At 41.1% G+C, this 27,295-nt stretch overlaps 1 protein-coding gene and 1 long non-coding RNA gene across 2 annotated transcripts; one reads left to right on the top strand and one right to left on the bottom strand.

The window, feature by feature from the left end:
* Positions 1-1,943: 1,943 nt before the first annotated feature.
* Positions 1,944-13,227, bottom strand: C2H3orf85 (chromosome 2 C3orf85 homolog). Its single transcript, XM_033052385.1, has 4 exons — positions 13,141-13,227; positions 4,123-4,271; positions 3,789-3,931; positions 1,944-2,074 (listed from the first exon to the last, which is right to left on the bottom strand). Exons 1-3 carry the CDS (start codon positions 13,187-13,189, stop codon positions 3,812-3,814), a joined length of 318 nt encoding a protein of 105 aa, XP_032908276.1. The 5' UTR covers positions 13,190-13,227; the 3' UTR covers positions 1,944-2,074; positions 3,789-3,811.
* A 4,557-nt stretch (positions 13,228-17,784) lies between these two features.
* LOC116992604 lies at positions 17,785-20,609 on the top strand. The gene is made up of 3 exons (XR_004417082.1): positions 17,785-18,369; positions 19,787-19,982; positions 20,486-20,609. It is a non-coding gene; the product is annotated as an uncharacterized LOC116992604 (long non-coding RNA).
* Positions 20,610-27,295: the final 6,686 nt, after the last annotated feature.

The raw sequence follows: 27,295 nt of genomic DNA on the forward strand, positions 1-27,295 counted from the left end.
TGTTTGATGTTTTGGTTGTAAAGCCAGCCTTGTGCAAGTCTGTTCTCATGGTAATAGACAGTGGTTATCCTAACTTTATGGCTCTGACAACCCTAAAATGACTCATAAGGGTTGGGCAGTTACCTCACTAGCTGATAGCAGGTGGTAGCTGATAGCACCTCACCTTCCACCTCACTATGGACTTTGTCATCCCCACTCGAGGGATGTCTGCTGTCTGTCTGCAAACCAGCTCCTGAACTACCCCTGTTGGTTTAACTTGCCATGCAGGCATGAAAACTGTAGTTAATGCACAGAGAGATCACAAAACCTGCCTTGGCAACAATGACATCAATTAGAGAGACAGGAAGAAAAGAGCAGTATTTCAGGAACTGATTCACAAGTGGTGTGGTCATCACTGGCTGGAGAGTTGCAACTTCTCTGGGACCAGCAAGATGCTCAGCTGAAGCAGGTGCATCCTTGGAGTTTTACTGCATATCCACTTAAAAGACAAAGATAGCCTTACAGTCCTGCACTTAATTATCAATTTTCAGAGTTTTCAATAACTCTGCCATGTCTGTGCTGCTACTGAGGAAAATACTGGAATGTTTAGTGCCTGGAGCACTAGCTTATCCAAGTGTGCTGAACAGTGCAGAGAAGGCAGGCAGCAGGGAGAGGCCATGACCATGTTTAACCAGTGAGGTCTTTAGTCTATACATCACTTGTCACCCCTTATCTTTGAATGAACTGCTCATAATGAAGTAGTGTGACTAAAGATGTGAAATCCTACACGGCAAATACTGAACTTGCACCTCATTTATCTCTTTCAAGTGTTTAATGAATTTTCAGCTTCAGCTAATGAATAATGGCAATTTCAGGCCCATTGTCCTACGCAGGGAAATTAATAATGGCCTAAGGATAGTTTCATACCTAGGAGCACGGTAGGGATTGCCAAAAAGCCAGAATGTGGATTTCTTTCTAGAAGATCCAACATTATCTTCAGATTTGTTCCAGTTAGTGTACAGTCCATATTCCTAAAAAATCCTGAAAGCACACCATGCAGAATCTGTTCTTTGGGGATAAAAAGCAAACAAAAATTGCCTTCCTTCACCTCCCCTGCCATTAGGTTACCATACATTTTGTTTACAGGTCATCTTTATTCATGAAGAAATTTTGGCCAAGTTTGAAAAAGCTTTTATTTGCTAGCATTATATTAACAACATACAAAAAAAAAAAAAAAACCATGGAAGCCTAATCCTCTCCTCAAAGATGTTCTGAAGTACGGTACATTAATGAATAGGAACCAGGAAAGTCCCAAGCTCAGGAACGTGGCATAAAGAACATTTGTCTCCACCATTTTCTTCTTAGGAAAGGAGCCATGAATATTTCCACCATTTCCTATCTCTGTGGAGTAAGAAAAAACTCACAGTAGTAGCTGTGGGTTCAGTTGGTTTTGGCATTGAAGACCAAGTACAGAAGATTAAATGAGGAAAGAGAAATGTTGCCATGAATGGATGTGTACTACAACACCTACTACTAGTACTTGAAAAAATGGAAATCCACTTGAACTACAGAATACACCTGAAGCAAAGGTGGTCTACTTCTCTTGCCCATCCAAAGTGACTGATTTTCATTTCTTATTCGCCTCCCAAAAATGTAGCTAAAGGAAAATACTGAGAAATAAAAACGTGGTTTTCAGTCACAGAAGCAGGAATGTATATCTTCAAACAGCTGTTTAGTCAAAAGAATGGTTTATCTGAAAACACTAGACATTTTTAAACCCAACCTGCTAAAAGTTCATTTTAACAAACCAAAGGTTGGCTTTCTTCGACTTCTTATTCAATTTACCATGACCTACATCTCAGTTCTACTTATGAATATAAAATATGCAGTATTTATGCAGAGACTTGGTGTATTAATTTTGGGTTTAGACCCAAGTGGGATGAGATAAAGTCATCTTATCACATACATAATGGTAAATTCATAACATGCCATATCCTAGCATGGCCAGATACAAGATGAGTAGGATTTAATAGCTTTTTGCTAGAGGTGAGTCCCAGACTTCTGTAGTAGCTCCATGTAGGATCTGATGTTGTTGCTAGAAAAGATGGAATAAATTACTTTTAGAAAAAAAATTAAAATCACAGAATTAATTTCAAGATCCTGTCAACAGCTGCAGTCTTCAGATTTTCCAGCTTTTGCAAATGTTTTCTTCTGGAGGTACAACCCCTGAATCAGATTCCTGCCTAGGTTGTATAGGCTTTCCATTTCAGAACTATCAATAATCAGGAAAAATAGGTTTGAAAAGAATTGTTCTACTTTATCCATAATGGTTTTTGTAACTTTTAGCTTGATGCTTCTTTGCTACTATATGGCTTCTCAAAAACTCTGGATGTCAATTCCTGTCACATTAGCATTGGGAAGTTTATTTCAGTCTGTGAGTTAACTAGCCTTGCTTTGAAATCATAAACATATTTCAGTGGGAGTGCCTGTAAATGTGTTTATGTAAGTGGCTTTAATCCTGTCATACGACAATCATTAGGATTATCTTTCTGGAGGCATAACTCATCCTGGAGTCTGCCTGGCAGCTGCTGTGATCACAGCCATCAGGCACAGGGATGCACAACCAGTAATTAGACACTGTGAGGAATTTTTCTGATGGGAAAGACAGTAGGATTTTTTTCAGAAAACTGGGCAAAGTGTCTTCAGGTGAATTTATCATAAGGGAGAAGTGACTGCTGCTATCCACTCATATCAGTATTAAAAATTGTGAGTGAATAACCTGGTGCTTCCTTCCAGTTGCCCAAGGGCACCAACTGAAGCCTCAGCAGGAGGGAAGGTAAATTATGGCTTTTAGCTATTCTCTTCTACTTGGCTTCTGCTCAGAGCGAGTGAAACTGGTGTCACCTTTCAGGTGGAACAGTCCTGGAAAGCTCACTCTGAGACTCTCCAAGTCAAATTCCTATCTTATAAAAAAATAAAAGGTCTTTTCAAAAGCTGCATTTCAAAATGAAACTCATTTTCAAAAAGAAAGGTACTTTTAAGTCAATAAAATTCAAAGCATATTCAATTCAAATCAAATTAGGAGAAGAAGTTTACCCATTTTCCTATTGGTGCTTTCAGTCAGACTGACAGATTGCTATCTTAGTAACTATTTTAAGCACTGAAACTGTATGAGTTTATTTCTACCCACTCCTGTCCATTTTTAAGGACTGCAGCATCTTCACAGGAGGTGTTCCACAGGAATAATGTGTATATTGTGCTTGTCCAACTGAACCACTTAGTAATTGTTCCCTAAATCTGACAAAATTTTGTCCCCAATATGTCCAGTTTTAGCACAATCCTTAACAGTTTCTCTGAGACAGTTTGCAGCACTTCATTTCATGTACTCCTGTGCTGATCTATAAATACTGCTTTTACCAACTGGTATTTCTCATTCTCTGTTTTGTTCTGCTGAGGTTTTATTCCACACTGAATACAGTTTTTTTACTGAAATAGATGGAGTTTTTTATCTTTTATTTTTCTCCTCAGGAATTGCTTTCTGTCTGCTTTTTAAATCAACTCTATAGGAAGCAGATTAGCTTCTATGGACTTTTAAAAGGATATATATTCTTTAAGCTTTTAATAAGCTTTTCCAAAACATACTTAGAAAAGAACCCACCACAAAAAAATGACTGCATAGAAATAACTATTAAACTTGGACAGTAGAAACAAATCTTAAATTTTTAAAGAGCTAATTGGGTTTGTACTATGTTGGGTTATGACACTATAGACCGATTGTCAGCAGTGTTGCATGGGTGAGTTTTACTTACTGAGGTGCACAGAGGCTCCGAGTCTACAGAACGCGCTGTTGAGAAACCCCATCGAGCACGGCTGTCGAGGGATCGAAGGAAAAAGGCTCCAAGCCCATGTAGTATTGTGCTGTCTCTCTCAAAGCTGCCAGGGATTCACTAATCTGAAGTAGATCAAAACAGAAAGGAATATTCTAAGCTTTGGTACTGAATAAATACAGTCTGTGGCTACCAAGCCTTGCCCATGTTGATAAATCAGGAAAATTTCCTCCCTTGACCCAAAGGATTACATGTTAATTCCAGACCTGTGCTTCCTTTTCCTCAGGAGGTGCTGCAAGAGGAAGGAAGAAGGTACCTGCTCAGCCACAGTGTCGCCCCACGTGTTCTGGCTGCTGCTGGAGTCCCAGTGCCTTGGATAATACGGTATGTGTCGTTTGAGCCATATGAATTGATTTGGTGATTCTTCTGTCCGGAAGGGTGCTCCAAGGACACTTGAAACAGAAGCTGAGAAATATTTGTAATATCAGAAAAAAATGTACTAGAATGGGCACTTCAAAAATATGCTTCTATCCACAAAACATGGTTTTGAATCTGCAGTTAATTTAATAAAAATCAAAGGTGGTTCTACCTTAGATTAGCAGAAAAAAACTGGTTTTTTAGGCCTGAAGTTAATAAAAGAAATGCTCTAAATCATTATTTTGCTGTTGAATCTGAAGTAAATGAAGTTATAATCTAATTAAGGCACTAATTTATTTTAATGCAACATTTTTTTACAAAAATCCTTAGACTGTAATTGCACTAGGCTCAGGTGGGTTGAGAGCCTAAATTTTTTAAAATAAAAACAAACCCTACTTATGAATTACAGTAATTTCACGACTATAAGGCGCACCGGACTATAAGGTGCACCCCCCCGGATTCGGTAAAATTAGCAACTTTGTAGATCAGATAAGGCGCACCGGTCTATAAGGCGCACTTTTTTTTTGAAGCGAGGCCCCGCCCCCAGCTCACCCCGTGTGGTTGCTGGCCGAGGCCCCGCCTCAACCCGGCAGCCATTGGCCCCCGGGCCGCCTCCACCCGGCAGGGGCAGTGCCGCGAGCCACCAGGCCACCCTGGACCCGGCAGCCATGGGCCCCCGGGACTGCCTGGACCCAGGAGTGGGGGTGCCACCGGCCCCCTAGCCCACCTTCATCCGGCAGCCGTGGGCTCCCGGGACTACTTCCACCCGGGAAGGGGGGTGCCGCGGCCCCCCTAGCCCACATTCACCCGGCAGCCATGGCTCCCCGGGACTGCCTGGACCCAGGAGCGGGGGTGCCGCGGCCCCCCTAGCCCACATTCACGCGGCAGCCATGGCACCCCGGGACTGCCTGGACCCAGGAGCGGGGTTGCTGCCGGCCCCCTAGCCTGCCTTCATCCGGCAGCCATGGGCTCCCAGGACTGCTTCCACCCGGGAAGGGGGGTGCCGCGGCCCCCCTAGCCCACATTCACCCGGCAGCCATGGCTCCCCGGGACTGCCTGGACCCAGGAGCGGGGGTGCCGCGGCCCCCCTAGCCCACATTCACGCGGCAGCCATGGCACCCCGGGACTGCCTGGACCCAGGAGCGGGGTTGCTGCCGGCCCCCTAGCCTGCCTTCATCCGGCAGCCATGGGCTCCCAGGACTGCTTCCACCTGGGAAGGGGGGTGCCGCGGCCCCCCTAGCCCACATTCACCTGGCAGCCATGGGCTCCCAGGACTGCCTGGACCCGGGAAGGCGGGAGCCGCGGCCCCCCTTGCCCACATTCACCCGGCAGCCATGGGCTCTCGGGACTGCCTGGACCCGGGAAGGCGGGAGCCATGGCCCCCCTTGCCCACATTCACCCGGCAGCCATGGGGCCCCAGGACTGCCTGGACCGGAGAGGGGCGGTGCCTCGGGCCCCCTGGCCCGCCTCCACCCGGCAGGGGCAGTGCCACGGGCCTCCAGGCCCGCCCCCAGCCGGCTGCTGTGGCACTTCCGGCTCCCCCCACGGCTCTCAGCTCACACTTCCGGTTTGGCAAATTTCGCCACTTTGTACATCAGATAAGGCGCACCGGACTATAAGGCGCACTTCCGGGTTCGAGGGAAAATTTTAGTCAAAAGGGTGCGCCTTATAGTCGTGAAATTACTGTAATTTATAGTTCTGAACCTCCTGGCTTATATGTGATATTTATTCTCATTAGTATCAGCGTAGAAATTGCATGCTTGGAAATTACTTTCTGAACAGAAGATATTACACTTCCAGTGTTGTTATTGCATTACTTCAGATAGCTTCTGAGGTCCCCACAGATGCAGAAGGAGTCCTTGCAGATCTTGGAAAAAAGTATTCTTCACAAGAAAAAGGTAGGAATCCCTCTTTAGCTTCATATGAAAGGCCCTCTACAGAAAAAAAATTCTTTTCTTTTTAGTCTCGAGTGTTTGAGACATAAATTAATTTTGAGACATAAATTAATCTGGGGCTAAAAGAGTCTAAAATAGCATGTCAGTCTAAATCACACAAATTTAATGAACCACTGATTAAGATTGAGCTCAGATCCATCAGCTGAGCTGAGGCCAGTGACTGTAAACAGCTGTGCTCCAATTTAGTGAAGTGGGTTTAAATGGACGCCTAAAGGTGACCTGCACGTACTTGAAACAGATGGGCCAAGAACTTGAACCCTTGTCTTAGAGTAGGAGCCAAGCAGGTCAAGCTATCACCTCACTCACAGCTCTCCAATGCCCTGATTCCTGAATTTCTAGGGGGAAAATCTAACTGGGATTAAAAATCAAATGTTATTTCCTGATCATCCACACTTGCTTTTTAGCTTTTTAAAAAGAAAATCTTTTTGTTGAATTCATATAGGTAGAAGATATGTGAGCTAGTGTGTTTGCTGCTCCCTTTCACTTTGTTTTTCAGTGCCAAAAATGCTTAAAAGAAGATGAGAAAAATCTTGGTTAAACAGTAATGAACAAAAAAATAAAGTGAGGATGGTTGTCATCTTTGCTCTTAATATAGCTATCAAAGAGTACTTTAGAAAAGTTACTTAGTAAGTAATCACAGTCCCAACAGTTCCTTCCTATTTCAGTTTCTTCATATTCCAAGTTATAAGAATAAACTAGAGGTAGACATTTTAGGGTAGCGAGCTTTCAAGGAATACAATCTTCAAAAAAGCTACCAGCTCCATGGAAGAAAGCACAGTAATTTTACGACTGTAAGGCGCACCCTTTGAATAAAATTTTGGTGCGAACCTGGAAGTGCGCCTTATAGTCCGGTACGCCTTATATAATGTACAAAGTTGCAAAATTTGCCAACCCGGAAGCGCAAGCTGTGAGCCGAGCTGCGAGGGGTGGGCGGGAGCGGGTGGCCGCAGGCAGCCCCCCGCCAGCAGGAGCCACACAGGGTGGGTGGGACCGGGCAGCCCTCAGTCAGCAACAGTCGCATGGGGAGAGAGGGAGCGGGCGGCCCCACACTTCCCCGAGCCGTGGGCGGTCCCAAGCCACCCCGAGCCCGGTGGGGGGGAGGCAGGGCCAATCTGAGCTTGCCCAGCCCCAGCAGGGGAAAAGCGGGACCGATCCGAGCCCGCACGGCCCCAGCAGAGGAAAAGCGGGACTGATCCAAGCCCGCCTGGCCCTGAGCCGCCCCAAGCCCTGCCTCGCCAGTCGGGGGTGGGTGGGAGTGCCGGGCCCTGCGCATGGGGAGGGCGCCTGGGGCTGCGTTTAAAGGCTACACCAATCTGTGAAAAATGTTTGCAAATTGAGCACCTGCCAGTAGACTCCACAATCACGGGATTCTGTTACTAATTCGTTACTTTGTTGCGCGGCACGGATCTTCACGGCAAAAAAAAAGTGCGCCTTATATGATCTACAAAGTTGCGAAATTTGTCGACTCCTGGAGGTGTGCCTTATAGTCCGGTGCGACTTATGGTCGTGAAATTACTGTCATTTCAGACATTTGGTGGAAGGCTGGGAAAGAAGAAAATGTATTTTATGCATATGTCTATTAAGCTGCTATACTTGTATTCTAAAACTGCACAAGAGAAAACGAAGCTTGTGCCAAATTTCAATATTTCTCTGGCAATTCACTATTTTCCAATAGACAAATATATGAGCTGTTAATTTCTCTTTAGTGAGTTTGGGGTGGTTTTTTATATGTTAAATATTTTTTAAGCTCATGAACTGAGTTCAGAAATTGACTCATTAAAAGGCTTCCGTTTTCTTTAAATGTACGTGTAGTTAGTAAGGGCCATTAAACATTATATTTTATCACCAATATGTGCTCTGGCCCTCCAGATTTGAAATAAGCTGCCAAAAAAAAATATATATTTTTTTGTTGCCAACATCTTCAAAAATGAGGCTGTCATTCCACTGGTGGGACAGTGAGGTGTTATCTTTATCTTGGCTACTGTGGTGCAGAGAGCTTCATCTTTAGGCTATTATATGACAAATTTTAATGTATAGCCTGCTCTGGCTGCATCTGTATCCAATGAGAAATGCCACCCCTAACTATGCTAAGCATTCACCTTGATTGAAGTGCACTTGCCTGCTCTGAGGAGAGCCAGGTATGCCAGCTCTGCTCTTGGTTTTTCTTGCTACTGTTGACACTCAGTTCTTATTCTTTTCTAGCTACTATTTCATCTCCTGGGAGCTGTTTTGCAGGACTTGTCCCCAGCTGCTGGGGCACTCCAAAGATGCATAAGTCCCAAAAGAAAACCAGGTAAGTGCCTTTATATATCCCCTAATCCTTCAGGTTTATCTCACTCTCTCTTTGTCTTGCTGTAAAGATCACTGTGAATCTCTGAACATGGCAAACTTCATTCACGTTGGGAAAAGCCCCAGCGAGATCATTTCCAGCCTAACCAGAATTAGCCCTGCTGGTCTTTCACTGTGGCTGCACAGACAGACATGGTTTCACATTTGCTTGTGCTCTGGCAGAGCTCAGAGGAAGCAAGGTGTTCACTCAGCTCCAGTGTAGACCTAGGGTCATGAGGTGTCTCCATCTGAATACAGTGTAGAGATTTCATCAAATGAATTATGTTTTGCATCAATTTAAGTTTCTTACACTGGGTGTAATTTTCCCCTCTTTTTGAACAGCTTAGAAAAATATTGTGGAAGTGTTTGCTTTATAAAGACAGAGTATTCCTGAAGGAATGCATCTTGTAGAAGATTGGCATACAAACCAGGAGACTGGAATTTCAGAGCATCTGATGTGAGACTAGAGGGAGTTAGGAGCAGGTGGGTAATGTTAATAAAATGGCTCATAGTGCATAAAGTTGAGCTACAAAAAGATGAAGAATTTCAAGTTGTACTGAAGCAGCTAACTCACCATGAAGAGCAACCAGACATATTGTATTTTTTTATTATTATTCTGTTTTCCTGTCATAGATATGTGATTTGAAAATACTTTTAGATATAAATGTCCCAATGGGAAAATAGGAGGAATGTGTGTGGAGGGTGAACTGTTGCTGAGGTTGTATCAGCTGTTACCAGTTTAAGTGTTTCCTTTCATCATCTCTTGAAGATTCACTCAGTGTTCTCACATGAAAAGCAAATTATAGAAAAAGAAATGGCTGGTTTTAGCAAGCAGATGCTTAGCTCATGTAATTATTGCCTTTAGCAGATAGTTTTGTCTATCCTGTGCACCTAAAGACATTGTCCAGAGGGAAAACTGTTAGTAGTCATTATTGCTACCATGCCTTCTGAGCATCTAATTTTGGATTATTATGATCTAAACTTGAGGAGAGATGGTGGTACAACCTTGTCATCTTTGTCAAAAAAAAACCCCAAATGTGCACTTAATCTAGCATTGAGTATATATAAAAAAAACCCTAACCAAAGACAACAGTCTGATTATGAAAAGGCATATCAAATATCTTGGAATGTCAAAGTAAGAACAAAAAATATCACAGTAAAGCAAGCAAACTGCTGCACTCAAAATAGAAAACCAACCTGGATACATCTTAAATTACTGTGCTTTAAAATCTCTTCATCCTAGACTTGAAAGGAAGCATATCTCTACAAGGATAGATTTCTAGAAAGCAACATATTCATCTGGGTGCAGCCACAAAATCTTCCCAGGAAGACATCTTTTTCTATCAGCTGAATGTGAAAATATCCACTTCATCACACAATCAAAAAGGTGAGTATGGGATTAAGGTTTTACGCGTTTGCCTGCTAAGGGACCTATTTAATTGATACACATTTTCTTCTGTAAAAGTTGAGCAGCAAGAGCCATTGTGTGCTCAGTAGTCTGGGGAAAGCAGGCAGGCCATCATTTGCACATTTAATGGCAGACTTTAATGATAAGAAGACAAATCTTCAAACTTGCCTTAGTATAGGATATGCTTCTTCTTCCACTCGCTACCCCAAAGCCTGTTTTTATCCAGATCAGCAGTATTGTGTAAGTGGTAAGGAGCAATCCCTGGGCTTAGGATCAAAATTTATCCCTGGTGTGTGTCTGTCACAGGGAAAAGTGGTTTATCTCTGATTTGTTGTGATATTTACAACAAAAATGTCAATTATTTAGTAGCACTTCAAATACTCTCTGTGCACACTATTGTTTCTCCCTAGTTTCTGAAGACTTGCAAGTTTCTGACAACATGAAAACATATTGCCTAATTTAATATCAATGGAATTTAAATGTCAAAAGTTGTCAATTGTTCTAATTCCATTCCTTTAGGTCTAATAGCTCTTCTTATTATCAGCTGTGATGACTTTCTGGTCAAAATCTCATCTCAAAACCTCATGGAGGTAAGGCTGCCAGTCTTATCAGCTCTTTAGGACAGAGCTTGGACAGAGGCTAAACTTGGACAGAGCTAAACTTCAACCTTGCTGAGGTGGCAAGTGCTGACGTGTTGGGAACTTTGAAAAAGTAAATCAAGTCTGTAGCTCAGGTGTGTTTCCTAAGGCTAGAAATGAGCCAGAATGGACTACCTCCCCACCATGTTTCAGTTATCTGACTTTCCAAATCTGAATTCACAAAGTCAGACCCCAGGACTCAGACTGAGGACTCAGAATAGCACAGGGCAACAGCTGAAAAAAATGTGGCAGCGACTGCTTCTCTCCTCACTCAAGTATTTCTCTAGATTATGTGGCATTCCATGGAAATCAAGGTGTGGTTATTTGTCAGTACGCTGCATAAATGGCTGGATTAAAGCAAGGATAGACTTGTGGATTCTGCAGGCCACCTCTGGCCCAGATATCACCATTTTTAAGTTAAAAAGTGCAATTATATTAAAATCTAACACCTGCACTTGTTGGGTTTTTTTTCAAATTATTTTCAAAATTGTTTTTTGTACTTAGGCTTTGTATCCTGGAGTGTTTGGATGGTAACAAGCCTTGGAATGGAATTAAATCAGTACAATTTGCTAATACCTGTGGACAGCAAGGTCTAAAGTCACCAACTGTTAAGTGCTTCAACTCTTTCCATATCATTCAGTCTTTGAAATTTTGGCATCATCTGTTTCTTTTTCAAGCTTGAAGTAAAGCAGATTTTATTCTTTGAGAATTCTTAATTTTATATTGCAGGACACAAGAGTTGTCTGGTTCAAGAAATGTCATTAACAATCCTTAGAGCTACAGCATCAGCCTCATTCCCTCATCAGCAAAGGCAGAGAAGTTAAGGACATTTAATGCAGAATCAGCTATTGAACATATTCAATATGTGTGATGATGCCAGGGGTCAGCACACTTTACAGGTATGGGTAAATAGCAAGGCAATTTGGCAAAATCCTAGATAATCCTAGCGAAGGAGCTGCAACAAAGTATTAAGAAAAGCCCCAGACCATTGGTCCATTCAGTGGGTCCTTTTGAGATTTCCTTTCTACATCCAAGTGTGGCAAAACATCCCCATCAGACACCTGAGAGGCTTCAGCAAAATGCCCAGAGAGCTTGTTCCCAGCTCTCTGACTGTGGTTTACTATGAGGAGTGATTTATAGCAGCTGAATTGAGGGCATGAAGAAGAATAAGGTTCTCATAAGAATCTTACAGTCTCTGTTTTACTTCACCACCACCTTCATTTTTGCTAGAAGGACTCACAGTTAATGAAAAAGTGAACTGATGGTGATCAATGAAATATTTAAGAGCTCATTAAAAACAAGTAATAGGTAGTTCTTCATGTATTTTAAAGAATAGAAACCTGGGAAAGAGGGTAAACAAGACAAGAAACATGAAGGAGATGAAAATAAAGTCTTCCAAAAGGAGGTGCTGCAAGCTGCTGTGCTCCCAGCTTGGCCCTGGTGACACTGTTATAATTTGCCTTCAGTGGAAAGGAGGTGAAGTTCAAGAAGATAGGCCCAGGAGCTGTCCCAGTTCAACAGTAGATCAGGAAGGACAAATAAGGAGAAAAGGTTTATAGGTGAGCTCAAACCTGAAGGAGAGACAAAGTCCCTTTCTGTCTCCTTATTTTCCTAAAGAGCCTCACTGCAGCCAAAACTCGGGTTCATGTGGCATGGGAGTGAATTCAACCCACGAGAGAGATTGTACCTGACTGTGGTCCCAATTTACAAAATCTTTTTCAATAATCCACAATTAATCATTCTTTCCCTCATTCTGCCTTAGCTATTCACATCATATATTTTCTGCATGTGTATTGTAGCACTCAAATCTAAGAAATGCTTTTAATGCATGCATGTGGATAGACCATCTTGTCAAGATGCAGGCAATCACTTGGAAAGTCAGCTGTCACTTACTGCCTGCCTGGTTTGTTTTAATTTTGTGAGAAACAAATTAATCTTGCAGCATGTGCATCACTGATCATTCACTGTACCAGCATGTGCTGGTTTGGGGAGAGCATGTGGTAGCCCTGACCCATCCATTTTCCCTCTGGTCCAAGTTTTACAGGTTGAGTCTTGATTGTAGATGCTGTGATTACACAGTTCTGTGAATGATCAGCGTCCAGACAGCCTGAGTGCTTTAAAACAATCAGTCTCCTTATGAAATACAAGTCAGGCATTCAAAAAATCACTTGTGAAATAGATTCTTTTAGGTCCTTATAAATGCATGTGAAACTGCTTCCTACAAACAATAAAGGTTGAGATAATAATAATATTTAGAGATTTCACAGAAACAGCATCAAGCTCTTTTTGCAATTTTAACAGTTCAGGAAATCATCCTGTAAGAATGCCTTTCAGTCAGAAATGCATCCTTCATCCTTATACATGAGCAGTAAAAGGCTCAAACGTAGTCACAAGGACCAGAATCAAACTGTATTTCACAGAATTTGCCATGCAATCTTGTGCTCACTCCCTCTCCTGCATGTCCCTGCTGCAGTGATTTCCAGTTAATTTTCTTCCATTGGTGCTTTTCTGGTGGTAACACAGCAGTTTTTGCCAGCTGACTGTTCAACAAGCCTGAAGGGACATGAGATAGGATGCCAGGCACTTACCTGTAAACAGCAGAGCAGACACCAAAACTGGAAACATTTTCAGAGACATGGCAAATTATTCAGAAAGGTTTTCCTCTGCAAAGTGAAGAGAGTGATACAGTTTTATATTTTGCTATCTTCAGGTTTATAAATCATTTACCAGATACGTGTAAAGGATTGGTTCAGGCAGAGGGCAGGGTACAATGCTTAGTTCAGATTTGTCCTGTATGGCTGGCTCTGCTTGTACACTTTGGACTTTGCAAGCTAAGCCTCTAATGAGCCATCATGGCTCGTTATTGTCTGGATGCATTTTCTTCTTCTAAGGTTCTCTGATGCAAAACAGCACATTGGGCTTGTTCTATGAGCATTTGACAAGCAAGCCTCAGTCAATCAGTCTTTTGCATGGCTATTTGCCCCTCATCCTGGTGATAAAACAAGAAGTTTATAGTTTGTTGTGAATATAAATGGTGTTTGAATCCACCTGCTCTGAGAGCAGTGCCAGAGTATGCCATGCATTTCAGCTGCATACTGCTCAAGTTAAGGAAATAAATATGTGATAAAATTGACTGAAAAAGCACCAAGCAGGGAAGGAGGGAAGAAATTTTCTGACCTGGATCAGGGTGACCTGTTGCCTCCTGCGGGTGTTAGGACTCTGTAATGTGGGACACTATGAGTTCATGCTGCCTTACCTTTCCCACCTGCCTGGTTAGCTGCTGCCTTTTGACATACAGCTCACCTGTTGGCATCAGCAGTTGCACTGCAGAGCAGTTTATCTGCACAAGCTCACCTAGAGGGACGATAGCAGAGCGGAGGAAAGCTGAGCTCTGTCACACGTTGGCTGTGATCCACAGTCCATGGGCACAGGTGTGCCTGCACTCCCAGCTCCTTACGTCAGGCAATGCTGACGTTACAGGTCAGGGACCACACTCCGTGCTGATGGGCAGCACTGCCTCATCTTCACACTCACAGAGATACCCAGCCAGTCTACAGAGTGCATGCAGTTTGTTGGGAAGCAAAAGAACATTGAGTTATGTAGTTACAAAGCCTGATATTATTTTGTTACACACAGGTGGGCAGAAGGGGATGCTATCGAACAGCAGGTCTAATCTTTAACCTTGCTGTAGATCATGTCATAAATTCAGTATTATTTGAATGTTGTTCTAAAAAAAATAATAATCAATCCATCCACACCAGGTAGCAAATTAAGTATGGAGACCGGTGTTCTGCATTCTGGTGCCATATTAATAACAAATATTATTCATCCAAACTTATGACCACCCACCTCTGAGCTACTATTTTAAATGTTAGATGTCATCTTTTTTGTGGACTAGAAGAAAAGGTATAATGACTAGGATGTTTGCTAATAGGTGACAGAGAGCTCTCCAGTTCCTGATACAATGAATGGAGGAACATGTTGGTGTGTCATTTTATATTTATTGCAGTTATGTCTTCTTGAATTGCAGCCTGCTCACAGAGACCACTCTAGTGATATGGCACAGGTGGAGACACAAGAGCAGCCAGCAATAGATCACAGGGAGGCATGCTGGACTGCCAACAAAGACCCAATTCACCTGCTCCTCCTATTTCATCTTAGGAAGCAAGAGGAAGAGATGAGAATGTTTTTTCAGGAACAGGAGTTGAAAAAGCAGTAAAACAGTTAGAGGCCATAGATCCCAATTGATCCTGAGTAACCTAAGTCCAGGCTCCCAGAATCTAAAAACAGCCTTGCTCTCACAATTTCCAAATAAAACCTGGAGACTATGACGCCTCTATATCCTTTACTGATGAAGCCTTGAGTCTGGTATAGGAAATGTCCTCTCAGAGAGGCACAGATTATCTTCTGGTAGGGTCACAAAACATGCTGGGGATGTTGCAATGCCTGGATTTGGCTCTGAGTTCAGAACACAAGGCTTTCTCTGCTGTAGAGTGGAACAGTGGTCAGCCAGAATAGACTATGATACAAGATCTGGGAAGCAGCTGAATTACAGGTAGCATGTCCCCTAGGACACAGAGATCCATGACATCTGAACACTCCTCCAGTTTTCCTTTGTTTCATCCTCTATCCTGCCAGGTTTGTTTCTTTGATTCTTGCCCCGTGCTCTGTCTTGTGTAGGCTGCCCAACTTTGGGTTCTTCCCCTAACACATCTTCCCTCTTGTGTGCTTTGCAATTCCACATAAAATGACATTATGCCCGTAAAACCCAACATCTTTAGATTGAAGAACTTATAAGTCTGCTATGAGGAGAGTGGCTTTCCCTTTCCTCCTTCCTTTGGTGTGTTTCCCCTATCCACGAGCGGTGTTCAGCTCTGAGGTTCATTCACTCCTCCCTACCCCAGTCCTGCTCTTGCCAAGTCTCACTTCTGCTCACAATAGCCAATGTTTTTCCTGAAGCCCTGTAATGTATACGTAATTTGGGGCTTGCATATGCCATACTGGCTCACATACAAAAATTTTCAGAAGACATATGAGTTCTTAGCAGCTCTTTCAGGGCATTATATAGGCAATCTGGATATCACTAAAAACCCATGGAAAGCATGAATTTATTCATTGAATGTAAAATTTTAGCTGTTAATCACTAACAGATATGCAGGCTGGAATTTTGTGGAAGATTTGTAACTTGGCCCAATGGCTCAAATTTTCATATGGAGAAATGAATCATTGTATCGTTCTCTTATGATGCCTTCCCTCTCCTGTCAGACTTCTATTCCCTACTTTAAAGCATAGAAAATTTAGTCAAAGGAGTTGTCATCAGAATACTCACTGCAAATTAAACTTCCCCATATACATCCTTATCTCATTTGCAGAAATTATTGAGGCTAAAGTGGTTCCAAAAATTTCAGCTTGATGCAGATACCTGACATAGTAAAAAAAAAAAAAAAAATAAAAATTAAAAAAACTCAGACTGTATTATAAAAGTTTAACCAAGTTATAAGTGAGTGAAAGTAGGATTATCTGAAGGGATATTTTAGGTAATCTACAATGCTACCAAACTTACCAATAAGGTGTGAGGCTGAGTTCAAACATCAAAACTCTGTTAGGGAAAGGTTAGATCATTTTTCCTATTACAGTTCATAACCTTAGAAAGTACATCACCATTTCAGGGGAAAGATCTGTGTTATTCCCATAATAGTATCAATTATTTTTCTTTAAGGAAAAAGAGTAAAACCCCAAACCTTAGCTGATTATAAATGAAACAGTTTTAACAAGAGAAGGATAAAATAGGTTGAACTCATAAATGTTCTGAGGAAGTTTATAGTGACTGGCTATACGATGAGGTCTCCAGCTCCTTGGATTATGTTTTAATGCATTTTTCACAGGAGTAGTAGCAAAATATTTGAGAGGGTAGCTGAATATCCCAAGAAAACTTGTTGCTTCAAGTTGATTGAAAGCAGATAACATAGAAAGTTATTGGGAAGGAGAAGGAAGGTAGCAAATCTCATTTGGGTTGGGAATAAAAAAGCTGAACAACTTGAACAAGATATTCTTTCTCTTCTTAGGCACCAGCTTCTCATCTGCGTAGAAAGCTTAATTCTTTTGGTTCAATTTCACCAGCTAAGTATAATGTTAATCTATAAGATTTTGCAAACCATTATGCAACTATTGAAAAATGTAATCTTCTGATGTATTTAATATTAAATTCCTCATTTGTTTTAGCTTGTCTAACACTTACTCTCTTTGTTCATCTCTAAGGCAACTTTGATTTAAGTAGATATGTCAACACCAGTGTTTAACCTCAGGTTTTGTGTGTCTGAAAATGCCTGTTGTATTGCTGTGGTATCTTTTTGGAGTAGAGATGAAACAAGTGATAAGTAATATTTAAAGGTACATGAAACATATGGAAAAACCTCTCTCAAGAAAAAGGACTAGGAAGAGGGAGAAGAAAATCCTGACCATTGCTGTTGTGACATCATGACCTGTACAACCACCATGTTGTAGTTCAGGACTTGAAATCAGAGCAGTAGTTTAGTGTTTAGTGTTTCTTGACTGACTCTAAACACCTTAATTTTGTAACCACTTCTAATATCCATAGCTGAACTAGGTGCACCACTGAATCCTGCCCCTGATAATTATTTAGGCAAAATTTCTTCTATTACTTTTGTCTCATGGGAAGAGCCTGGCATAATCCTATTTCTTGCTTGTAGTGGTGGAAAGGCAGGAAGGCTACAGTTAGACCTGTTTTCAGTGTGAGTGCTGCTGCAGTTCAGCAGAAAAGATGATCCTTGTCAAGAGTTTTGAGAATGTACTCCATGATTCTCAGCATTTTGGGTCAATCGGTGATTCCAGTGAATGTTTTCTATATTCTGTCCCAGAGCCTCTGAGAAGTGCAAGTCATGAAAGACACCTGCAATCAGCCTGGCACTGAAGGCATGAACTTGGGGCAGCATTCTGGTTCCAGCCATGGCAAGCAGTGCAGAAGAGGATCTCTCCCCAGAGTCATCACTGCTGGCTGACCTGCCTTTAGAAAATATTCTCCCCTTACAGAAATGCATTATCTCCTATTTCTCCAAGGTTATGGTGTAAAAGCAGTTTGTATAAATCTGTGGGCAGTGGAATTGAGCTAAGACCCAAAGGGAGATCTAATGTGAGCAAGTTAACAGATCTTTTATTAACACCTACTTCAAATATCTGTCATGTTTTGCAGTAAGCCTACTGGCATAAGATGAGGTATTTAGCACAGCAGGACTGTGCACTTTACAACTTCTGACTTGTGCTTTAGCTCAGTTTTTTATTCCAACCAGCTACAGCTCTTTATAAGTCCATGTCTGCCTGTGCTGAACAGCACCACCAGTCCCATCCTCCTGCTCTTGTGCTTGAGCACTTTTGTTTCTCTTGCATTTACAATTCCCAAGGGCACAAGTAACTCTGTCTTCATGGTGGCAGAAGGCATGAATGCTTTATCTCGACTTGTCTTCCCAGAATTGCACTGTGTAAAACTCTTACCTTTCAATGGCACACACTCCTTAGTTTACAGCTCCAGGAGCAGACTGTGCCCTGGTATTTGTGCAGCACAGAGGCAGAATCCCCACACTGGTCTGCATTCCCTCTGGGTTTCTGGGTGTAGACAATAGTTCACAGCCTTGTTCTTTCCATGACCACAGGCATTTCAAGACCCCTACAGGTATCACCCACAGGCTGAAATCTCACAGACCTTTTCTTAACATTTCTTGAGTGACCAGCAAGGACAACTACTGATTGTGGTTTCCTTCCTCTAATTGGTGCAAAGTTTAAGAAAGGATGCCAACATCCAGGTAAGTGAACTAGAATGTTAAACACTGCTTTATACGGTCATCTAACTCCCAAAGCTATGACCTTCACACCTGACTGTAGTGCCTAAGAAGTACATTTCTTGTTGCTAAGATTGTAGTGACTGAACTTCTAACATTCTTTGTAGAACATCTCCTACAAACAATGTTTTTCTAGAAGTACAGCAACTTCATTATGCTTTACATACCTTTTGCGTGCCTAATTGTCATGGGATAATGGGTGTCTTCAATGGAGAAGGAAGTTAGAGGAGCAACAAGTATGTGTATTGCCTAGATATTTTTTTAAACCATTGAACTGAAGTACAGGTCCCGAGGTGTAACTGAGTGCCCTGCTTAGTCACCCTCACTGATAACTGAGACACTGGCCTTGCTCTCAGTTCACCTGAATGCAGTTTTTCCAATGTTACAAGAAAATACAGTGGCTTTAGAGTTCCCAAGAAAGTCGAGCAGTGCGCAAAATCTCCAAGAGGCTGTCAAGGCTTTATCATCTGAATGCTTTCTTCCTATTCTGCAGAAGATTATGCAGTCTGGGTGCCTTTTTCTATTTAAATTTCAGGTTTCTGCTTTAAAACCTCTCATAGAAGCATGACCTGCAGTTCTCATGGCAGCAGCCAGAAATTGTCACAGCATTCCAGAGAGGTTGCTACTGTCTGATCTTGCTGCAGTGTAGATATTAGCTGACAGCTCTTGGAGCCATTCTAATCCGTCACTCCTCATCCACAATGGAGCAACTCTGGCTTGCAAAGACAAAACACACACCCCATGATCCTCTTGATGTAGCTTAAAGCCACATCCAGAATCTTCTGTATGTTTTTCTTGCCTTTCTGCCAGCAGTGATGTAGGAGCTGTGGTAGCTGCAACTTGAAACAATTTTAAATACAGAATTTTTTAGGCCTCCTCTCTTCTGGAAATTAATATATATTGCTTCCCCTGAATAGATTTGGGATGGCATTTATGAAATCAAGATGATCTAGGCAGGGCAGGACCTGATGAATCTGCTCCCTCTAACATGATCCCCTTGGAGGCAGAGCATGTGGATACCATTTCTCATCTAAAGCTATAAAGCTGTTGGGAGTGTCTTCTGCTGTCACCCCCTTTTTACTGACGTAGTGCAGCAATTTCTAACAGCCATAAACAAACAAATGTTTTAGCTTGTCATATAGTCAATTTTTATTACTTCTTAAAAGCTGAATAACATGCAGCCAAAATAATTGACTTTGACGTATAGGACTGAGCATCAACCCGTAGCCTGCATTCTCATAGTCCTGTCATACAACTGGGAAAATTAGTGTCCCAATTAGAAATAAGAAAAATTCTACAGCTAGAGCAATATAACGAGCATTTTAGCACTGTCACAAACTACAGTAGGAATTAACTGCTATTGGTGTGATTTATGCCACAGGTGTATTTAGCACTGACAAGCTAAATCCTTGTTCTGTGAAGTCCGTCTGTTAATCTGGCTTCGATCCTCCTGTCACCTACTGCTGCTGAATGTGGGATGAACTGATCCTTATGTGCACTTGGAAGATAAGACTTGGGTTTAAATCTCATTATGCTGGTAAAACAGGGATAGATGCCCTAAGAATGGAGCTACACAGGTATGAAACATGGTTAGATCTCTCTAATTACAATAGCACGAGTCTGCATAGATCCAGCTCTTCATAGATCATTCTGTCACACTATCACAAAAGGAAGGGGGTGTTGCACTAGATCAAAAAAATATGTATTAGTCTTAAAACTCAGTAGAAAACTGCCCTGGTAATTGCAGAATTGTTTAAAGGGTTGTAAATAGATGTACAGGTTAAAACGTAGTTTGAGATAGGGGATTAGATGCCTTGGTCTGCATTTTGCTGTTTAGAAATCTTTAACAGAACCCTTTGAATTATGTGTTTGGATCACCAAAAAAAGCAGCTTTTACCTGATTCAGTAGATCTAAAACTGAGGATATTGCTCCATTCATTAACATGGCACAGTTATTTAGTACTGCTAATCACTTCTAATTATTAAAAAAATTCAAACTTTTTTTTTATTTTAGCTCTACTCACTACTTCCATAGTGACTGCAGAGATGTTCAAAAATTAGCTATTATTTTGTTTTTAAGGATGATACATTTCTTGTATTTGTGTGATCTGAAGTGACCATCGGAGTGAGGAAAATATCAACTGTCAGCTGGTTCATAAAAGTTGGACAACGTCTGCCATGCCTGACAAGAGTGGTACAGGAAATGGTAATGATCTGAATGAAGTAATATAATTCAAATGTTCTGGGTTTCAGGCTTGGAAGTTTTTTCCATTGTTTCCTAATGAGAAAAAGTTTTATTGAGTCACATCCTCAACGATTGTGTTTCCTTTGCTATTTCAGCAATGACTGGAGTCTGTGGCTACTCCAACTCAAGAAAATACCAAAGGTATTCTCTGCATTTCACAGGAAAAGTAATTGTTGCAATTTTATTTCATTATTTGTCTGATTGGTTAAAATTACAGTAATTGTCAGCACTAAATCTGGGAAGGTACAATCTACTTTGGCATGGTGGAAACACAGGTTGAAGTCTCTGAGCCTCATATCTTAATTTCCTACACACACACAATAAACAGGAACACAGAAATCAAGGTTTATCTATAACCTCATGCAATTGTTTCACTGAGAAGTGGCCACCAGTCAATTCAGCTCATGTACTGGAGACACAGTTGTTAGTTGATAGTTATGCTGACCTCCCCTTTTAGCACAGTTCCTCAAAATAGCTGTTCTGTCTAACATGTTTCCTGTCTCCAATGACCAAACAGCTTACACCTCTAAAATTGCTTTATTGTTCATGTCAATTTATTTTTCTTTTTATAATGTTATTATGAGAGATGAATTCTTTAACATAACTGCCAAGAATATATGAGAAATTGCACAGTGTGGAAGTTAGTAGCTGAAGTTACTTCAAAACATGAGAGCATAACAGCTCGGTAGCAGTACAGGGGAAGATAGTAACTTTAAAATAATTTTTAATGTAAATTAAAAACCAACAAAATTGTTCTCTATTTAATTACATCCATTTTCTTTTTATTCAAAAAACAATTAATCTTCTTCAAGAAGTAAACCAATATTTTTTAAATCATAAGATCTAGAAATTTACTCTTTATATGTCAAGCACTTTGAAAGTGCAAAGTGCCTGGATGCAATATCATGAAATATCATGTCAAGATAAAAGGAGTAGCAGCTATTATTTAACTTTCACAGTAGAGGATCCATATTTAAACAGGAGGTGGGAGAGAAATTTCTTATAACTGAGTATTTCCAGGAAGTCATTAAGTAAACGTGCCATGAAAACATGGTAAACAGAAACAATGTTTTGACAAGGTGTTAATTCATCAGTGAGCTCAAAGACTGAAAAAATTGTCCAAGCTTCTTAATGCCTTCCCAGTATTCTGGAGGCAGGGGAGGGAAACAAGGTTTGTTTTAGATGTACTTGTGAAATAAGGGTCAATATAAATAATGTTATACTTAAATACCTCTCTGCTTTGCAAGAAGCTGGTGTTCTTCAAGTTTCCCATTGTCACACTGTATCTTGAAGTTTATAAATGAGGCTTTTGAACGAAGCAATTGGAGAGAGTTTCCTGCTTTGCCTTGCATCTTGTCACTGACAAGTCTACAGAAAACACCTGAACTTACCTCTGCCTTGTGCCTTTCATGAGAAATTCTTGTGCCTTTCATGTAAAATTCTTCTACTGTCCACTTTTTTCCCCAAACTATGTGGTCTTGATGGTGGGAAAAGATCTGTTAAAATAAGCCATTAGAGAATGAGATAGGAAAAAGTAACTGTGATGAGTCAATCTTGGTGAAATCTCTTCCCATTTGGATCTGACCAGACTCTCATAGTTGGAAATATTAAATTCCACCCACATCAGCAGTATTCAGGTGTTAATAAAAATGATCAATCAAGATTCAAAGTATCAGCCTGCAAAGGCACCCTCAAATGTCACATCATTCCTGTGATGCTGTAGACATATCCCTGCAAATTCCCTTGGCAAGTGCTGGATGTCGCTGATGCACACTTAGAGCAGCACTCTACACCTTGGTATGAAAATCAGATTGAAATATCAGGATCCTAAAAGCTGCATAGCAACATCTGGAAGGCCTAAGGGCTATTTTATTATTTCTTAAGTGTCCCTGAGATGTTTAAGCTTTCTGACCTTCCCCTTGCATCAGTGGCATTCTCTCCTTCATTTCTCGTGAAATATTCAGTAGCTTGCTTGCTAAAGCTTTCCACCTCTTAATCCTCTCATTGTCTCACTTGATATCAACCTTAGCTGCTGATGTGACAGCTTTTTCTAATATATATATGTGAACTAAATGGTTTGGATAAAAGCCAAGAAACATCCTGCCTCTTGGAGAATTGTAGTAAACAGATATTGCATTAAGACCTTGCTACTCAGAGTTAAAAAAAAAAAATCCTAGCAAACTACTGCCTGAACAACAATTTACTTCTACAAATCTTGTGAAGGACACACAGACACACAGTAATCACAATTCTTGGTCAGTCCCACTTGCTTAGAAGTGGCCAGCATCCCTGAGCTTCCCACAGATGGGTAGTAATGGCTTTAAAGTTTAAATTACATTTATTACTTGGAGTGACTTTATTCTATTCCTGCAGATGGCTTCTTAAAATGAAAGCTAAAGCTTTTTGCCTTTTTGCTCTGCTTATTTTACACTTTTATTTTTTTCCTTTTAGTAAGGACTTTTATTCAGGAATCCCTCCCCACCTGGAAGAGCCATCCACAAAGCTCTCTGGCACTGCTGGCCTCGGTCAGTGGCCACCAGGCGCTGAGAGTGCCTTGCTGCAGAGTGTTTGATGTGCCAGCCATCCACGTGCATCCCAGCTGCTCCCTCCTGCTATTGCCCCTGGACAAAGCTGGGCCACTCCCTGCTTGCATAAACGATGCCATCCATTTTCTGAGGACAGGCCCAGGATGGTGCACTTGGAAGGAAGCCCAACCTGCCTTCACTGCTGCTACCCTCCTCCTCCAAGGGGAGCAACCCAGTCATCAGTAGCAGGATTGAAAGGAGGAAAGAACTCTCTTTCACCCTCTGTTTGCATCTCAGGAGGAGGGAGTGAAAGGGGAAGGAGTTTGTTCTGATTGCTCCTGCGTGGGAGAGGCCTCCAGCTCCAGCTCCCCTTGCTAACACTCTGTTCGTGTTGACATCTACACAACTCCTCGGAGGTGATGTTTTCCATAAGTCACAGAGGGATTTCTAAATAGAAATAATTTGAAATAGTTCTGTGGTTTGCTGAAAATTTTAAGCCATGTACTGGTGCTGGCTATCAGCTCCCCCAGGCAGCCTGGTGTGGTCCCCAGGCTCTTTGGGGGCTGCGGTGGGGAAGGGGCAATTCCTGACATCCCGCTGCCTGGAGTACCTCATGATGGGTTGGTGCTTTCAGATTCCTCAGGAGAGACCTCTAAGGCATGGTGCCTGTGTGTTTGCAGGAAGGGGAAACCTGCCCCTGCACCAAGGATCCAGCTGTGCAACAAGAAAGGAGGCGATAGATGAGGCAGCCCAAAAGTTTCCTTGAGACAGGTTTTTGGTTAAATATGTTCAGGTTCTCTTCTCTGGGGATGTCACAGAAGAGTGCAAAGAACTTTCAAAGGAATATTCAATTTAAATTGTTTGGGGGTTTTTTGGGTTTTATTTTTTTTTGAGAATGTGTAAGTTAGAAGGATTCATTTTTCAGCATAAAGGTCCTGTCAGTGACTTTGTAGTGTTTATTTTCAGAGTGACCAGACTTGACATATTCACTGGTAAGCACAGTGAGCCCCTTCATAGGGGAAGTGACACTAATTGCCCCAGGGAAACATATGGAGAGTGTACTGGTCTGTGACCAGCTCTTCTATTTAACACTCCTGCTGGCACTCTGTCTCAGGAGTTGAAAGCTCAGCTTCAGAAATGTCAGGTGATGACATTTTCATTTCCCTTTGAAAACTATCCCACAGTCATATGGATCTTGAGTGTTAGGAAGCTTTTTCCCACTGTTTTTTTTCCTCTAAACTGTTTTTATTCTTCAAATAGAAGGCAGGCAAAACTGCTTGTTTTGCATTTGTGTGCAAAGCCTATTTTTTGTTATTATGGACATCAATGAGCCTGTGAAAGTACTATTTCCAGGTGAGATGTTTTCCACTGACCTTTCCATCCTTTGTCATTGGTAGAAAGGAATGTCAACTCCACAGAGCTCAGCATTCTCAAACATGTTTTGCCAGTTATCTTGTAGAAACTGGAGTGAAGCTGATCTGATTGATTCCCCTAACAGCACCAGTTTCTGACAATAAAGATCCAAGCATAATTTATTATTATTAATTATTATTATTACTACACTTATAGAGAGACTTATAAAACAACTCTTTTTATAGTTCTGTGATGATTCAGAAGCCAGCCTTCACTTGTGCTCCTCCCTTCTTCCACCATGTGTGTAATTTCCTTCTCATGCTGCCAGGAGCATCAGACGTGGCCTTGAACAGAGGCCAGTGTTTGCGTAACTCTCATCTGCTTTGAAAGAGATGCCATTAAAAGTTTCCTTTCTGCACAGCCTGCAATAAAATGAAATATGCCCATATGTAAAACATAACTTCAGTAAACAGCAAAAAATGGAACTAGAAGAGCACATCAGAAACATTTTATCAGCCCTCTTCTGTGAGTGTAAAGGAAAACTTTTAACCAAAACAGTCTTAATCTCCTGAATATTTTTTTTCCGATGTTTAGAGGTGAGCCAAAAGCAAAAGCTATCATGTAACCTCTAGTAAGGTAGTTACATAAGTCCTGAGCTGCATAGATAAATTTCTTTCTGTGACTGAGAGGTAAATTTATTCAAATTAATAGAATACCACACACATAGAGTAATTTATTATCAAAGGAAAAATATTTCTAGATCAATAAATATGTGTACATTATGTTTATTAGAAGAAAAAGATTAATATGAGACTGGGGGAATTGCTTTTTATTGTTTCTAAGATGACTGTGCAATTTTTTAAAGAAATGAAATGTCAGATTGATCTTTAGAGAAGCCTCCCTGACTTGCTTTAAACAGTAGCACCACCACATGTCAGGAAGTGGTCAGAGGTGCAAAATACCATATTAACTCTTAATCCTCTGCTTAGGAAATAAAAAACCATAAAAGTACTCTATAAGGAAAATATTCGGTAGTTTTTGTTAACTCTATAAAAACAGGCTATTAATCCCTATTTGCAAGTCAGAATAATTTTCCAGCTAAATATCTCTCCTATGGGTTTTCTTCCTTCTTTGCTCAGTTTTAAGTAGTTTCTTATACTATGGCCAAATTGTTTAAGGTGGCAGAGAGTCCTCCCTGAATGTTGCATCGCCCTCTCTCCAGAACCTGTATTTCACTGTTTTGCTGCAGTTCTTGCTGTGTTGTCCTTTAGGTTTATCTCTGCCTGTTGGGATCCTCTGGCAGAAGAGGTAAAGTGAAAATCTGACCATAACCCCCAGGTGTGTAAGAATTAAGCCTGGGACTCTCATGCTCTCTTAGAGAGGTAGCCACAGTGAGAAACCAAAGGAGCACTGGAGAGAGCTTTTTTCTCTGAATTCTCCAACGCTCTCCTGCTGTACAGCTATTGCCATGGAGAGCTGACCTGCAGCAGTGCACTTAGAGCACCCAAAAAAAATTATGGCATAAATGAATGTATATGACCTTTTGCTTTGAAGTTATTGGGGGAAGGAGCTAGCAAGAGATTCTCAGTTACTTTCTGAAAAATATCTAGAACTTTATTTGAAACGTGATTTGAGCATTGTTACTGAGGTGTGGCTGGCACCTGAATTCCAGTCCTTGTATTTTGCTTAGAGCAGGTAAAGTGTAACCATTGAAGGTCAGTTATCTGGACAAGCTCTATATGATCTAAATCCAATACTTCAAAGGAAACTGCCATCAACACCATCTCTTTGTGAGAAAAGACACACAAATTTGCATCACTGGATACTATAATTTTCTACATGGTCTCACACAGTTTCCTGAAGTTCTTTATTAAAAATGACTGTAATTGTGGTAACTTTCATTGGTTTGGAGGCTCTGTGGTAAAAATGTGTATGATTTTACCATTGTGTTTTGCAAGCTCATATGTGAATACCATGAAAGTGTTCTGGTATGACAGTGCTGTTATTCACAGGTTGCTCCTCTTTTTCCTCTTTTTCAGGGGAAAAAGCTACACACTGTTGCAGTAGGGAGTCCTTAGCTGTCTTAAAAGTGTTTTCTGGCTTTCTTGTGCTGTGTCTTTATTTATATCTCTTTTTAAAATAACGTTTGCTCTTTTTCTAGTAGCCAAATAGTGTTGTAATCAAAAAAGTGTCTATTTTTTTTTATATTTCTGTTGTTTTGTACCACCATCAAATAAATAATGCAGAATCTGTCTCCTGGTATCTTTAAATATGACAAAGGCTGAAAATCAGCTGTTCCTAACATGGCGTTGCCGGGTATTCTTGCAAGCCAGCTCTTTGCACTTAAGCCTTTAAAAGACATCAAGTATGTGGATTTTCATAAGAAACAGAGCTCTTTGTTAGCTTCAGCAGGTACCAGTACCTCCTAGAGCTCCTGAATCTGCATATTCATGTTCCCCTTGCCACAGGACAGCAAATCAGGCCAGTCTCTGTGAGGCCACTCAGCCCTCTGATCTCAGGTACAAGAAGACAATTGCTGTTAGCAGTGTTTTTCCTTACACTAGAAATGGGAATACTGCCCATACCTCTTCTGGATACAGAAGATCGATATACTCATGCTCCTGAAGTGTCCAGAACATTGTGTCAAATATAATGCAAATATTGGCTAACTTGTAATTATATAGTATACATATTATACTATTAATATAATATAATATAATATAATATAATATAATATAATATAATATAATATAATATAATATAATAA

Source organism: Catharus ustulatus, chromosome 2, assembly GCF_009819885.2.
Source record: "Catharus ustulatus isolate bCatUst1 chromosome 2, bCatUst1.pri.v2, whole genome shotgun sequence".
Classification (NCBI taxonomy): domain Eukaryota; kingdom Metazoa; phylum Chordata; class Aves; order Passeriformes; family Turdidae; genus Catharus; species Catharus ustulatus.

What these genes read in the sequence shown, in the direction of transcription:
- C2H3orf85 (XM_033052385.1), bottom strand. Translation starts at nt 13,189, where the DNA reads ATGTCTCTGAAAATGTTTCCAGTTTTGGTGTCTGCTCTGCTGTTTACA. An exon ending in GTCTGCTCTGCTGTTTACAG is followed by an intron (nt 4,272 to 13,140) that starts GTAAGTGCCTGG and finishes AATATTTCTCAG; the next exon opens with CTTCTGTTTCAAGTGTCCTT. An exon ending in GCGACACTGTGGCTGAGCAG is followed by an intron (nt 3,932 to 4,122) that starts GTACCTTCTTCC and finishes GATCTACTTCAG; the next exon opens with ATTAGTGAATCCCTGGCAGC.